The sequence below is a fragment of the Polyergus mexicanus genome, unplaced genomic scaffold, assembly GCF_030449975.1.
Source record: "Polyergus mexicanus isolate NDT 795.1 unplaced genomic scaffold, iyPolMexi1.0 SCAF_3, whole genome shotgun sequence".
In the NCBI taxonomy this organism is placed as follows: domain Eukaryota; kingdom Metazoa; phylum Arthropoda; class Insecta; order Hymenoptera; family Formicidae; genus Polyergus; species Polyergus mexicanus.
This window is the reverse complement of record NW_027223323.1, coordinates 12,003,808-12,016,492: the sequence shown is the minus strand read 5'-3', so window position 1 is coordinate 12,016,492 and position 12,685 is coordinate 12,003,808. Positions and strand designations below refer to the sequence as shown.

The following is a 12,685-nucleotide window of genomic DNA, read 5'->3' as shown; positions in this document are numbered from 1 at the left end:
ATAAAATGAAAAAAAGTATATCTACTTAGGTGATACTTTTCTTATTATTTTATTTTCATTACTTTTCATTATAAAACAACAATAATACACACACACATATGTGTATGTATATATATGTAAGTATATGTATAAGACTGAGTTTTATCGTCATACAAAGGCATACAGAATCTTAACAATGGTAATCCATAACAACAATAGGCACATTGTCAATTCAGAGGCTCCTCCGCAATCGATTTCAAATTCCAGAGGATGTTCCGTAAAGCAATTTTTCAACCTACGCCTCTTCAAAGCATTCAGCGGAATTTTGTGACAAGGTTTGTCGGCCGTGCTATTTGTGTACTCGAAGGGTGAGATGGTGACAGGGGTTACTTCCAGTCTTTCGTAGCACGTTGAATACATGCGGTTCACCACTACCAATAGGAGATTCGTATGCGTCACCTGTACATAAGTGACAATTATTCCTTTATAATCCAATTGTCATATTTCAGAATGCCACTTTTAATTCTTTTTCCAAAATATTGCAAAATATATGTTAATAAGATTCAGTTTTCAGAGAAATCTCTATCGAAATTAGTTATTGAAAAATATTGACAAAATATTTATTTCGCTTGTATTAATATACAATACTTTGGTTGTATATATTAATACACTAGAGAGAGAAAAAGAGAAAAAAAGAAAGAAAGAGAGAGAGAGAGAGAGAGAGAGAGAGAATTGGCACGCAAATTTCTTGAAAAGGTCGTACTATGATAATATCTCACTTGAAAGATACACTAAAATTTTGTCAGATAATATAAGTCGGTGATTTATGTTAAATATCTTATTGACAAAACTATTTGCAAATTAATTCTTTTAAGGAAAAAATATTTGCGTAACATTCAAATACAAGAAAACATTCAATGATCGATTCACCGATCGACAGTAGAATGGACGGAACATACATTATGTCTATCAGTTGAAAAGTAAAAGATGTAAGAGAATAAAAATAAGGATCGTCGACATTATAAATCAATCGAGAAACATCTCCCCCATAAATCTATTTCAATGTTCTTTCTAAAGCTAATATGTGACAGAGATTCGTCAATCAATTCCTCTACTGACATTACGTCATATATATAATTATTATGCTAATGACAGATATCGATTTAAGTATATGTATAATGTATGCAAACGCAACTATTGGATGATTGCATAAGTTCGTGCCCGATTTTCGTAGATGGCATTAAGTTACTGCATGGCGGAGTTCTATTGTTTTCGTGTGGTAATTGTTGCTTACACCGAATAGATGACGTTGTCTTATGTCAATTTAGCGTCAGACATTGTTCAGATAAGTCCATTTGTGCATAAGAGAAATCATTAAAAATGGAGAACGAAAGGTGCATTTGCGGCATGTAATGCTATATGAATTTCGGAAAGGCGTGAGTGTTGGGATTGCAAAAAAAAATATTCAAAACGTTTATTTGGACCGCGCTCCTGCTCTCCGAACAGTCAAAAAGTGGTTTGGCAGATTTCGAAATGGTGATTTCAACATGGAGGATCAATCTCGCTCTGGACGGCCTTCTGGCATTGATGATGACATTGTGCATGCCTTAGTGGAAAGAAACCCAAGGATTACAACTGAGGATATTGCTGAGAGGCTGAACATCGATAATTCAACCGCTTTTCGTCATTTAAAAAAGCTTGGATACATTTCCAAGCTTGATACGTGGGTGCCGCATCTCCTGACTGAAAGGAATAAGCTGCAGGAAAACTGCAGGAGTTGCAATGGGAAATTCTGCAGTACCCGCCATATTCTCCAGATATTGCGCCTTCAGATTTTTATCTGTTCCGGTCTTTGCAGAATAGTTTAAATGGCAAGAATCTCAATTCCGAGGAAGCTGTCGAAAACCACCTTACAAACTTTTTTCAAGAAAAACCAAGTTCTTTCTTCAAAAATGGAATCGACAAGCTTATAGATCGTTGGAAAACCATTGTAGAAAAGAATGGAGAAAGACTATATAATTGATTAATAAAAGTGTTATCTCTAAAATATAATCTATTGAAGTTTATATTTAAATCGGGCACGAACTTATGCAATCACCCAATACTATCATTTTTTTCTATCCAATGCGTAACAATGCATATTAATTTTTAATTGTTCCTATGTAATAATCCTACTTGGTCCACGCACGATACTATAATGACTCGTCGATGAAATATGCTAGTTCACTCAATAATTTCTGCTTTTAAAATTTTCTTTTCTTACTAAATTATATTTTCGTAAAGATTACTTTTTGTTTCACGATTCGAAATGTAAATGCCAATAGGTATTTAATCTCTTCATATTTGTTTATTATTAAAACTACTTAAAGTCGCATTCTTTTTGTTTTCAGCTTTGTAAACAAGATATTAGAAATTCGGCGAGATATTTATAACCACATGTGGTAATATTATATTTCACATTACTCTTTCTGTCACGATTAGATCAACGAAATTATATGTATAGTCACAATCTCAATTAAAGCCAATTTGTATAAATAAATATTTACTTTCTGAGCGTAGAACGGCCTCGAGCAGTAATCCGAGTGATTGGTGATGCCTTTGGTGGCGACGGTCTCGTTCAGCATATAGAGCGTTCGTTTCTGATCGCAGGGGTAGTAATAGAGATACGGTTTCGGTGGTGGTGGCGGGTCAGGCGCGTCCTCATCGGAGTGGACCTTACCGTGGATACCTGGCAAGTTTACGAATTGGGTCGCCAGCCACATCAATCGCAGCAAAAACCAGACTAACAGCCTACTCATGTATCGCAACGGTTCCATTATGCTGTTGGCAGAATTGTCGGTTTGCTGCAACAATTTGCGCAATCTCGCTCTGTTAAAAAGCAATACAAAACTTACTTCTCGTAAAAGCAATACAAACTCTAAAAATTGCTTCACACTACCTTCCATGTCATTTTTAAAATGCTCTAATATTATCTTGAAATGTCAGCATGTCTGTGTAATTTGTGTATGTTTGTGTAAGTATATTTTCAAGTAGTGAAAATATAAAAAAGGAGTGTATTGGTCACGTGGAAAAGAGAATGGGTACTCAGCTCCGAAACATTTTAATTTCGGCATAAAGATTATCGAGATCGCTTTTATAGATGTTGGTGTTTTCGATGAAGGTTATTATGCCATATTAAAAATTATGAAAATACTAGAAATCACTATTGGACAGCAATGTAAATTTTTCGCTGACACTCGCGACGCGGAGCGGTTGAAGAGGCAGGAGCTAAGCAGCACGAAAGAGGCTCGAACAATCCGGAGAGAGCAACAAATAGAGCTGTAAAATTTTTATGGGGAAGCAAAAGGTTTGCTGTATGGGCCTGAAATAGCAGTTCTAAAAATCGTTACTTTTCAATACCCAAAACTTTAAACGCGTTTTTCTCAAAACGACTTTTTTTAAATTGGCGTGCAGCATAACTCAAAAAATATTCGATCGATCGACTTGTCCCTGTACAAGCATATAGATAAATACATTACCCTCTGGAAATGAAACGGTACTTTTAGTGATATTGTTAAATTTAATTATTCTTTTTGCATAATTAAAACAAAAATTTTTCGTTAAAATCGCAACTTTTTTTTCAAACAGTTTTAAGAAATTAAGCTCTCGAATTGCTTTTTCAAAAAAACAATCCCAAAGATCATCTTATTTTTAATCAGCTACACAAGACTCTCTCCTTAATTCAACAAATAAATTCTTTCATACGGATACTTACAACCACATAGCACCAAGCTTGATAGTCATAGATGTCGTACGAGTTATAGAGGCCTTGGCCGACCATGGAATTCATAATGGCGCCCTCCTCGGTGCCCATAAATTGTCCGGTGATGTTGTGCTTCTGCGAAATAACCACGTAACCGTTCTGGTCCAATAGATAGCAATCGATCCAATCATTAATGCAATTCATGTCGGGGTTCGTCGTCACCGAAGTAAGCTCGATGAATCGATTGTACAGACCCGTTATCGGCATCTGAAAGCCCACTACAGCCGCTGGCGCCTTCTTGCCACCATCCTTAGGCGAAAGGCTCATCGAAGCCGTCACCACCGCATCCGCGTTCACTTCCCGGGGTACTGTGATAAAATTTGGTTTTATGTAATATATACAATAATAAACAACTCTGCACATAGTAAATGAAACACACTATATAATCAAAAAATAAAGATGTCTCTGACAATTTTTGAACTTTGTGTCAATTAATTATAAAAGGGTATACTTCATCTTTTAGCGAATGTTATTCTTACCGGATAAAGAGATACTGTTCGGATCCAACTCGCTTTGAAAGATCGCGCCCTTGTACCAGGGTTCGTTCACCGCTCGCCTGTGAAGGTCGCCAAAGACAATGCCGTCATCCGCATCCGCCAAGTTACTGACATTGAGATGATGCCACCTGGTCAGACCGCTTTGCGTCGCAATGAATCTTATAAAGATGCCGTAAAACTGCGTTAGATTCTCGGTACTGGGCGGCAAGTTCTCCATGTAATTGTAACGAAAACTGTCGTTCGTCGCCTTAGCGTCGAATACAAGCAACTGCATGAGTTCTTTATTGCAGTAGTAATCATCGTACTTGAGCGTCTGCCTGCCGCAATTGGGCTCCTGATCGACGTCCTCGTCCGCGGACGGATAAGCTTCGTATTGCTCGGACCAGCGCCAACCGGGTCGACTCATCAACGCCAGGAAGTGGCGTAGCTCATCTTCCGGAGAATCAAACTGGTGGTTCTCCAGGTAATGGTAGCGACAATATACCCAGCTTGGATGCACGCGCCAGTGATCGCCCGTAAAATAGTCCGACACATTGATATTCATATTTTGATTTCGGCGGATCTCATCGCCGACCTTAAAGAATTTAGCATGCGATTACTCGACCTCGTATTTAATGTTACCATCGACAATTATTTATCATTTGATGTAAAATTAATTAATGTGTACGCATAATTATTTAATAGTTAATGCAATAATTACGCGCAAGACTATTTAAGAATTGACGGAATTACTATTTCTAACCTTAATCCAAGTAGTTCCGTAATTTGGTAAGGCAACCGCGAGGCTGAACGGCGTGCCAGGTAAGGGCGCGTAAAAGTAATCGCGTCTCTCGAGGGTAACACGACGATTATCATCGTAATGTAACTTCACGGGGATCCCTTTCATGCTACCACGCTTATGATCGACCAGCGCTGATCTCAGCTCCAATATATCAGGACCTGGATTCCTGCGCTCGTTTTGAAAAAATGAATACTTTCCGAATAAAAAAAAAAATAGAAGAAATAAAAATATATATATATATATACAACTTATCTTGTTCTACGATTTCTTTAAAAATAAGAAAAAAAAGAAAGAAAACCGTAGTTGACGACGTTGCACGTTATGTTACCTTGGCTCGCGTCCGTCATCAAGTATCTCGACCTCCGTAAGATCGATACTATTATAGTTCAATTTGAGCTGGCCTTTGTAAACCGGCCGTAGATCCGGATGCAGTATCACGTAGCCGTTATTGGACACGATGAAGGCGTAGCCATTCACACCGAGCTTATACGGCAATGTGAGCTTGCGGATGTCGTCGATCGACACGTCTGTGCCAGCCACACCGAGCAACTTGTCCTCTGTCATGCGTGTCTCATTGTCGCGGCTGCTCCTATGATCGAACACGGGCGTGCCCACGGAAGTCAGCAGTCTATATTCCTGCCAGGCAGTTGTGTTCAGAATAGACGGATCCTCCTCAATGTTCTCGTCCTTGCCAAGCTATGCAGAGCGATCACAGAGAATGGAGAACCGACGACGACATCATTGTTTTTACAATTTCCATTAATGGGAGCGGACACGTCGCTAGGGTAGGACTAAAGCAAAGGGCCACACTAATTTAATTTGCCCTCGGTCATTATAGTATAGATCAGATATGTAAAGGATGTCTCGAAATCGAAAGGCACAACCAAAATCCCCCAACAATCTACATTATTAAACTTGACATAATTGTGTCGTTTAGTGCTTTTTTTTTTTTTTTTTTTAAGAATCGGGTCTTCGATTGTCCGTTCGAATTACAGACACTTTATACAACATCTCACACTGATCTCTAACGCTAAAAAATGAATAAATAGAAAATCAAGAAAAAAATTCGACGAAGCCCAGCCAACAGGGTACTAAACCTAGCTTGGGTATTAAGTTTTCAAGTAATGGCAGTCAATCGCCGAAAACTATTCAAGGTGTCAATTAGTGACGTTCCGATGCCTAGCGATTAATTGCTTGCGGATGTTTGTCCAATTTTCCGAGTTGACAGCTCAGCGAACTACGTTGGCCAATCCCTTGGATTGCTAAGCTTTTGATTAATCTGGGGGGAGCAAGGTAATTGAGATGTTTATAATTGTGAATTATAATTGTATAATTAAGATTGTACCCACAATTAAAATTTGTTATAAATTTATTAAAAATCAATTGTATTTATCTATTAAAATCAATGATCTTTGTCAATTTTCAATTACATTGCTTGATATTACACGAACTACCAAACAGAGTTCACGAAATCGATGAATTACTCATAAATATATATAAAATAGATTTTTTCCAATCCAATCATTCTCGATATATTTTTAAAATTTTTTCTAAGATAATAAATTTCTATTAATGTTACGTCGCATAAATCTTGTATTTCCGTTTGGTATTCGAGAAACATAGGAAATTGTCGAAACATAGAAACGCGTCAAAGGGAGATACAGTGCGATACAGATCTAAACAGAGCCTGAAAAGCCTGGAAAATAGAGACAGCGCGTGGAAGGGGTGGAGTGCTTTTTGATATCTCAACCTGCATTATGTAGATTGCATCCTCGCTTATTCGCACGCCCAGCTGTTTTCCCTTCAAGTGTTTTTGCAGGCGCGACTTTTGATCCTTGTGTTCCATCACCCGCCACAGCCAAGCGGCAAGTGCCGGATTCTGATGAGATTTACGTATGTTTATTTTATTCTCCCACTATGTCCGCTATCATTTTAACAAAATATTTTCGAAACATTGTGCAAAATTTCGGGAAACAAAAGAAAAATCTTGTCCCCGTGGCAACAAAAAAATATACAGGAAAGTAGGGTAAAACCGGGTACTTTTCTTCAGTGGATCTTAGATTATGAGAAAATGAGGCTAATTGTTGGAAAAAAATATTTGGTTACCAAGGATAACAAGATTTTTTGGAGAAGTTACTCGATTTTGCCCTACCGGTAGGGTAAAACCAGGTACCTATGTAAAACACCGTGCAATTACAAAATCTAGATTTATTTTAATCAAAATATAATACAAAGATGTATTCTGTTGACAAAAATCACAAATAAAGATATCCTCTTGTTCTACATTGCTGCATGATTTTCTTATTTAAGGGGTCTCCAAAAATTTTTTTTTAGTGGTTTTTTTCTGAGTGATAGTTTTCGTTTCCAACTGCTTTTTGTAGGAAGACAAAGTCAGGATAACAATTTTTCCTATTTTCATTATATTAGATGTGTAGGTACTCGGTTTTGCCCTAACACGAAGAAAATAACAAGCATGGCGACTGTATATTCCATCATATAAAGTGACGATCGAAACTAATGCAATATATTCTCTAATATGTACAGAATGCAATGCTTCATTTATCGAAGCTGATGCTCTGTAGAAAAAGACTATAACGACTCGATTGTTGCCCCGATATTGATCTTTTTGGGCCCGAAAATTTTGAACTTCTTTCAAAAAAGAAATATCGCGTGCACGGTTCATCTCAAAATAACGATGGCATCAATCTACAACTAATAACACGAATTAGCCAAAGATAGTAGCACTTGTCACGATGAAACAGAGATACCCGGTTTGATCCGCCTACTCGGTTTTACTCTATTTTCATGTATACAAATTTAAAGAATAATTAATATTTACACGCAAATTTTAATCTTCTCGAAAAGGAATAGAATTTCCTTACCACAAATTATAATATCTTTCGCACAAATGTCCTGTAATCGCGGTAATATTTTCCAATTAAACAAGACTCATCATGCTTGATAAAATATGATAATAAGTAGAGACATAAATATTAATTGAGGAAACGAATTATCGCGATTCTCGCTCGATATATTCACAGGATTGTAAAAGAAGAAATAAATGAATTTTTAAAAAAATTAAAGTTCTAAAGAAAGTCCTACCGTGATATCGGCGTAAACGTGCGTCCACACAATGGGATGCACCACACCCTGAAATACCAGGGGACGCGCTACAACCGGGATGTACTTCAGCACTTGCTCGCGCACTTCCTCTTGCGTGTGCACGTGCTTGCAGGAGCCGCGATTCAAGCATGCTATTCTTTCAGTCTCGCTCACGCTGATCACCTCCATCCCCAAGAGAAACGGGAACACCCGCACCGGTATGCGAGTGCCGTTTTCCTCCCGATTCAATTTCAGGAGTGTCTACGACGGAGAAACAAGAAACAAGATGACCTCGAGTTTGCGTTAGCTTCTTTAAAGCAAAAAAGAAAAACCGTCAAATGATACAAATGTCGCTTGTATTTGCGTATACGGTATAAAATAGATAAATGATAACAAAAAAAGATAACAAATGTCAAACTTTCAGCGGTTTATATAATTAGTTACACATACATATGTATATGTGTAAAATTAAATATTTAAATTAAGAGAAAAGAATTTTAAATAATTAATATTAATTTAAGAAATTAAGATAAATGTATACACTAATACATGCAATACTGATATATAAAAATGTTATTTTAAAGCATTACATGGTAATAAGTAAATCATTAAATATTAAAATGTGGTTACTCAATGCACATTGCTCAATTATAATTATGTAAATGACAATTTGCCAATATGAATAATTTATTTTTTAATTTGAAAAGGACAGGAAAGAAGAGAGAGATTTATTTAAAATTATACTTAACAAACTTTACCCAGCACAATTTTGTTTCTAATGTTCCATATTACATTAAGGATATATAATTGTGACAAATATAGTACGAATGAGTATGCGTAAAATTGAAATATCCAAAGGTAATTTATGTTAATTACCTATTTTAATTTTTAAATATATCTCTCTCATATTTCACTTCGCGGATAGTTTTGCATAGTACAAAAAATAATGTAATCTTTGAAATATCGATCAGTTGCAAAAAAAAAAAAAAAAAAATATTTTCATAATTTTATATTTCACATAGATTTATATTAATAATAAAATAAAATAATCGCTTTTATTATTTCAAAATATTATTGCAATTATTATTTTAAAAAATCACTACTATAGCGTTATTTATTTTTAAGCAGTTTTAAAATTTTTTTTGTAAAAAGAAGATTTCTCTAGAAAAAAAGAACGAGTTAGCGTTAGTTTTATGTTTATCGATGATACTTATCTTTAATAGTTTAGTCAACATGCGAAGTTTCCATAAAATAGGTTGGCAAGCGATAAAAGTTGATGTATCAAACAACAATCAGATAAATGTTCATGTATTAAAAAACATTTCACCTCCGTTAGATTTCCAGCAATGCCGTCTGTGACGAGCATAATGAGCTGATTGCATGGCGTGTCGACGTCGCAACCACGCGACTTCCGATAAGTCTTAAGCAGTCTGAACGCCTTGGTGAAGGCCTCCGTGACATTGGCAACGCCGTCCGTCTTGAGATTATCGGGGTCTTCCATGGATTTCTTGAACGTGTCGAGATTCTCCGGAGTGGCTTGGATTAGCATGTCCTTGAAGCACGGCACCAGCTCGGTAGTATCATTGGCGTACTTTAGCAACGTGACGAAGTCATTGTTTGACAGTGTATCCAGGATCGAGCTCACGGTTGCCTTCGCTGTCGCAACATTGTCATTTTGATCACATAATTAAAATAATCGAAATATTACAATTCCTCAATCATAAAATTAATAATCGCGATAAGATGATTAAAAAATAATAAATATTAATTTATCATATCGAAGAAATTTCATTTTTTTAATCTATTTGTCATTCGATCTCGCGTACCAATCGTCCTCCCCATGCCGGTCATGCTGCCGCTGATGTCTATCAAGATCACCATGTCCTTGCTGCACGTAGCTGCTTCGATAAACCAACTGCGCACCCTGCAATCGTAGAGATCGGCAGGTCTCTCGTCCTCATTGTCATCGTCATCGTTATCGTAATCCTCGATACCTGTTCGCCATTGCATAGCGGGATATTGTCTGAGCATACCGGTGATCGAACCAAAGTATTGCCATGATAATGCCGGATCGGACTCATAATTCTGACGAAACGTATCATCCAACAGCTCGGTCCTCACAATATCCTCCCTGACATCTTGCGTAAGATCGAATACGTTGGTTGGTATGTGAACCGACGAGTAGCTTGTGTTGACCGGAATATTGTAAAAATGCGAGTCCGCCATTAGTTCCATCTCTCTGGAATCAGTTTTATCTATTTGTTAATTTTAATTTAACATTCATGAAAGCAAATTTCTTTCAAAATTTTTCGTAATATTCCATTTGGACCATCCATTCTTAATTCCTGCCGAAAGCTATTACAGCATTAGTCTCGGTAACACCGTGACTAATTTCTACCAGACGGAACCTAAAAAGAGAAAAATGAACGATGACCAAGCAAATCGCGCTCACCTGTATACACTCACGTTCCTATTGCATTGCTTGTCCTTTGTCCGATTACCGTTGACAGGGCTGCACTTGCCGGAAACGTAAGAGAAATTGCCATCCACAAGAGACTTATCCCAATCCTCTACTGCTGCTTCGGCCGCCATTCGAATGCAGGTGACTGCGTCCATCTTCCGGCGCAGCATCCTACCTACATTCTCGCTGATTATGCTGACTAGTTCTTCTCCGGACTTGTCCTCGACTCGCGTGTTCATGCTCTTGTATTTCTACAGGAGTGATCAGTACCATCTGTTAACTTAACATTCTTTCTCTTACGCTTTATCGGATTATTAAAAAAAATATTTAAAAAATTTGGATATTGTGTAAAGAAAAGAGACGAGGAGGAGATACTCTAAAAAAATCATTGAAAATGATATATAATATATTACTCGTCTCTGCACATGGTAAATTCTGGATTAAATATCAAAATAAAGTTTTACATATACATGCTGCATATTGTAATTAGCTCAAAATAATTTGCAAAAATATACAATAAGGCTCGAATTTGTTGTCGTACAAAAATGATGCAGAATCTAAGATATATATGTGTTAACTGCGAAATTCCTCGAATCTTCATAATTCGATATTTATCATCTCGAATAAACATGCGCGTATACTCACTTCCAACAATTCCTGGGGTCGAGCAACTTCGTTTGCGAGTTCCCATAATTCGGTACCCAACTTGTCCGCCCATCTGCCCACACTGGAAAAGAAAAATTACAGTATTCAAAATTACAAATAATTATAAGCACATGGATATACATGCGATATAAACTGATAAATTTTTATATAAATCCTACCAATCTTTTTGTATAAATTAAAATGATAAATGATAATTAGCGGATTATAACTATAATAGCTTCATGTTTTCTACTTTATGCAAATTTGTCCCCCTCCTCCGCGAAGAAAGCAAGTAAGAAGTTGATAAAGAAACGCATACATTAGACAAACGAAACGTTACAGAAAGATAAACAAGAATGTAAGCAACTTACTCATCATCTCGATATGTAAAATGTGTTGCCTATTTATCAAAAAAATCTATGAAATCTAATGAAAGCGATTCGTTAACCCTTTTTAGGAAGAACGTATGTTCATGTAGCCAAAGCTAAATCTATACACAAGAAAATTGTGACGCGACAGGTTTTAGATCCTTCAAGCGTCACACTTTATGATTCTTTTTGACACATTACGCGTTATTTCTTACATGCTGAACCGCTATGCGGAACTCACATGTGCGCGTCTTTGGCCAGACATAGTGTGACGCTTGAAGGATCTAAAACTGTCGCGTCACAATTTTCTTGTGTATAGATTTAGCTTTGGCTACATGAACATACGTTCTTCCTAAAAAGGGTTAACGAATCGCTTTCATTAGATTTCATAGATTTTTTTGATAAATAGGCAACACATTTTACATATCGAGATGATGAGTAAGTTGCTTACATTCTTGTTTATCTTTCTGTAACGTTTCGTTTGTCTAATGTATGCGTTTCTTTATCAACTTCTTACTTGCTTTCTTCGCGGAGGAGGGGGACAAATTTGCATAAAGTAGAAAACATGAAGCTATTATAGTTTTAATCCGCTAATTATCATTTATCATTTTAATTTATACAAAAAGATTGGTAGGATTTATATAAACTGATAAATTTTTTATATAAATCCTACCAATCTTTTTGTATAAATTAAAATGATAAATGATAATTAGCGGATTATAACTATAATAGCTTCATGTTTTCTACTTTATGCAAATTTGTCCCCCTCCTCCGCGAAGAAAGCAAGTAAGAAGTTGATAAAGAAACGCATACATTAGACAAACGAAACGTTACAGAAAGATAAACAAGAATGTAAGCAACTTACTCATCATCTCGATATGTAAAATGTGTTGCCTATTTATCAAAAAAATCTATGAAATCTAATGAAAGCGATTCGTTAACCCTTTTTAGGAAGAACGTATGTTCATGTAGCCAAAGCTAAATCTATACACAAGAAAATTGTGACGCGACAGGTTTTAGATCCTTCAAGCGTCACACTTTATGATTCTT

The 12,685-nt window shown here is 36.4% G+C and overlaps 1 protein-coding gene across 1 annotated transcript; it reads right to left on the bottom strand.

Moving 5' to 3' along the window:
* Window positions 1-39: 39 nt before the first annotated feature.
* Window positions 40-11,895, bottom strand: Ca-ma2d (Ca[2+] channel Muscle-specific alpha2/delta subunit). The gene is made up of 13 exons (XM_070293266.1): window positions 11,877-11,895; window positions 11,268-11,349; window positions 10,614-10,873; window positions 9,988-10,400; window positions 9,489-9,817; window positions 8,162-8,422; window positions 6,810-6,938; window positions 5,388-5,755; window positions 5,021-5,225; window positions 4,261-4,852; window positions 3,734-4,089; window positions 2,526-2,822; window positions 40-438 (listed from the first exon to the last, which is right to left on the bottom strand). The coding sequence occupies exons 3-13, from the start codon at window positions 10,859-10,861 to the stop codon at window positions 148-150; spliced, it is 3,489 nt and encodes a 1,162-aa protein (XP_070149367.1). The 5' UTR covers window positions 10,862-10,873; window positions 11,268-11,349; window positions 11,877-11,895; the 3' UTR covers window positions 40-147.
* Between the last annotated feature and the right edge of the window lie 790 nt (window positions 11,896-12,685).

Coding starts and splice junctions, on each gene's coding strand:
- Ca-ma2d (XM_070293266.1), bottom strand. CDS start 10,861: ATGAACACGCGAGTCGAGGACAAGTCCGGAGAAGAACTAGTCAGCATA. Junction 9,818..9,987: donor CGGCATGGGGAGGACGATTG/GTACGCGAGATC, acceptor ATGTTGCGACAG/CGAAGGCAACCGTGAGCTCG. Junction 4,853..5,020: donor ACGGAACTACTTGGATTAAG/GTTAGAAATAGT, acceptor AAATTCTTTAAG/GTCGGCGATGAGATCCGCCG.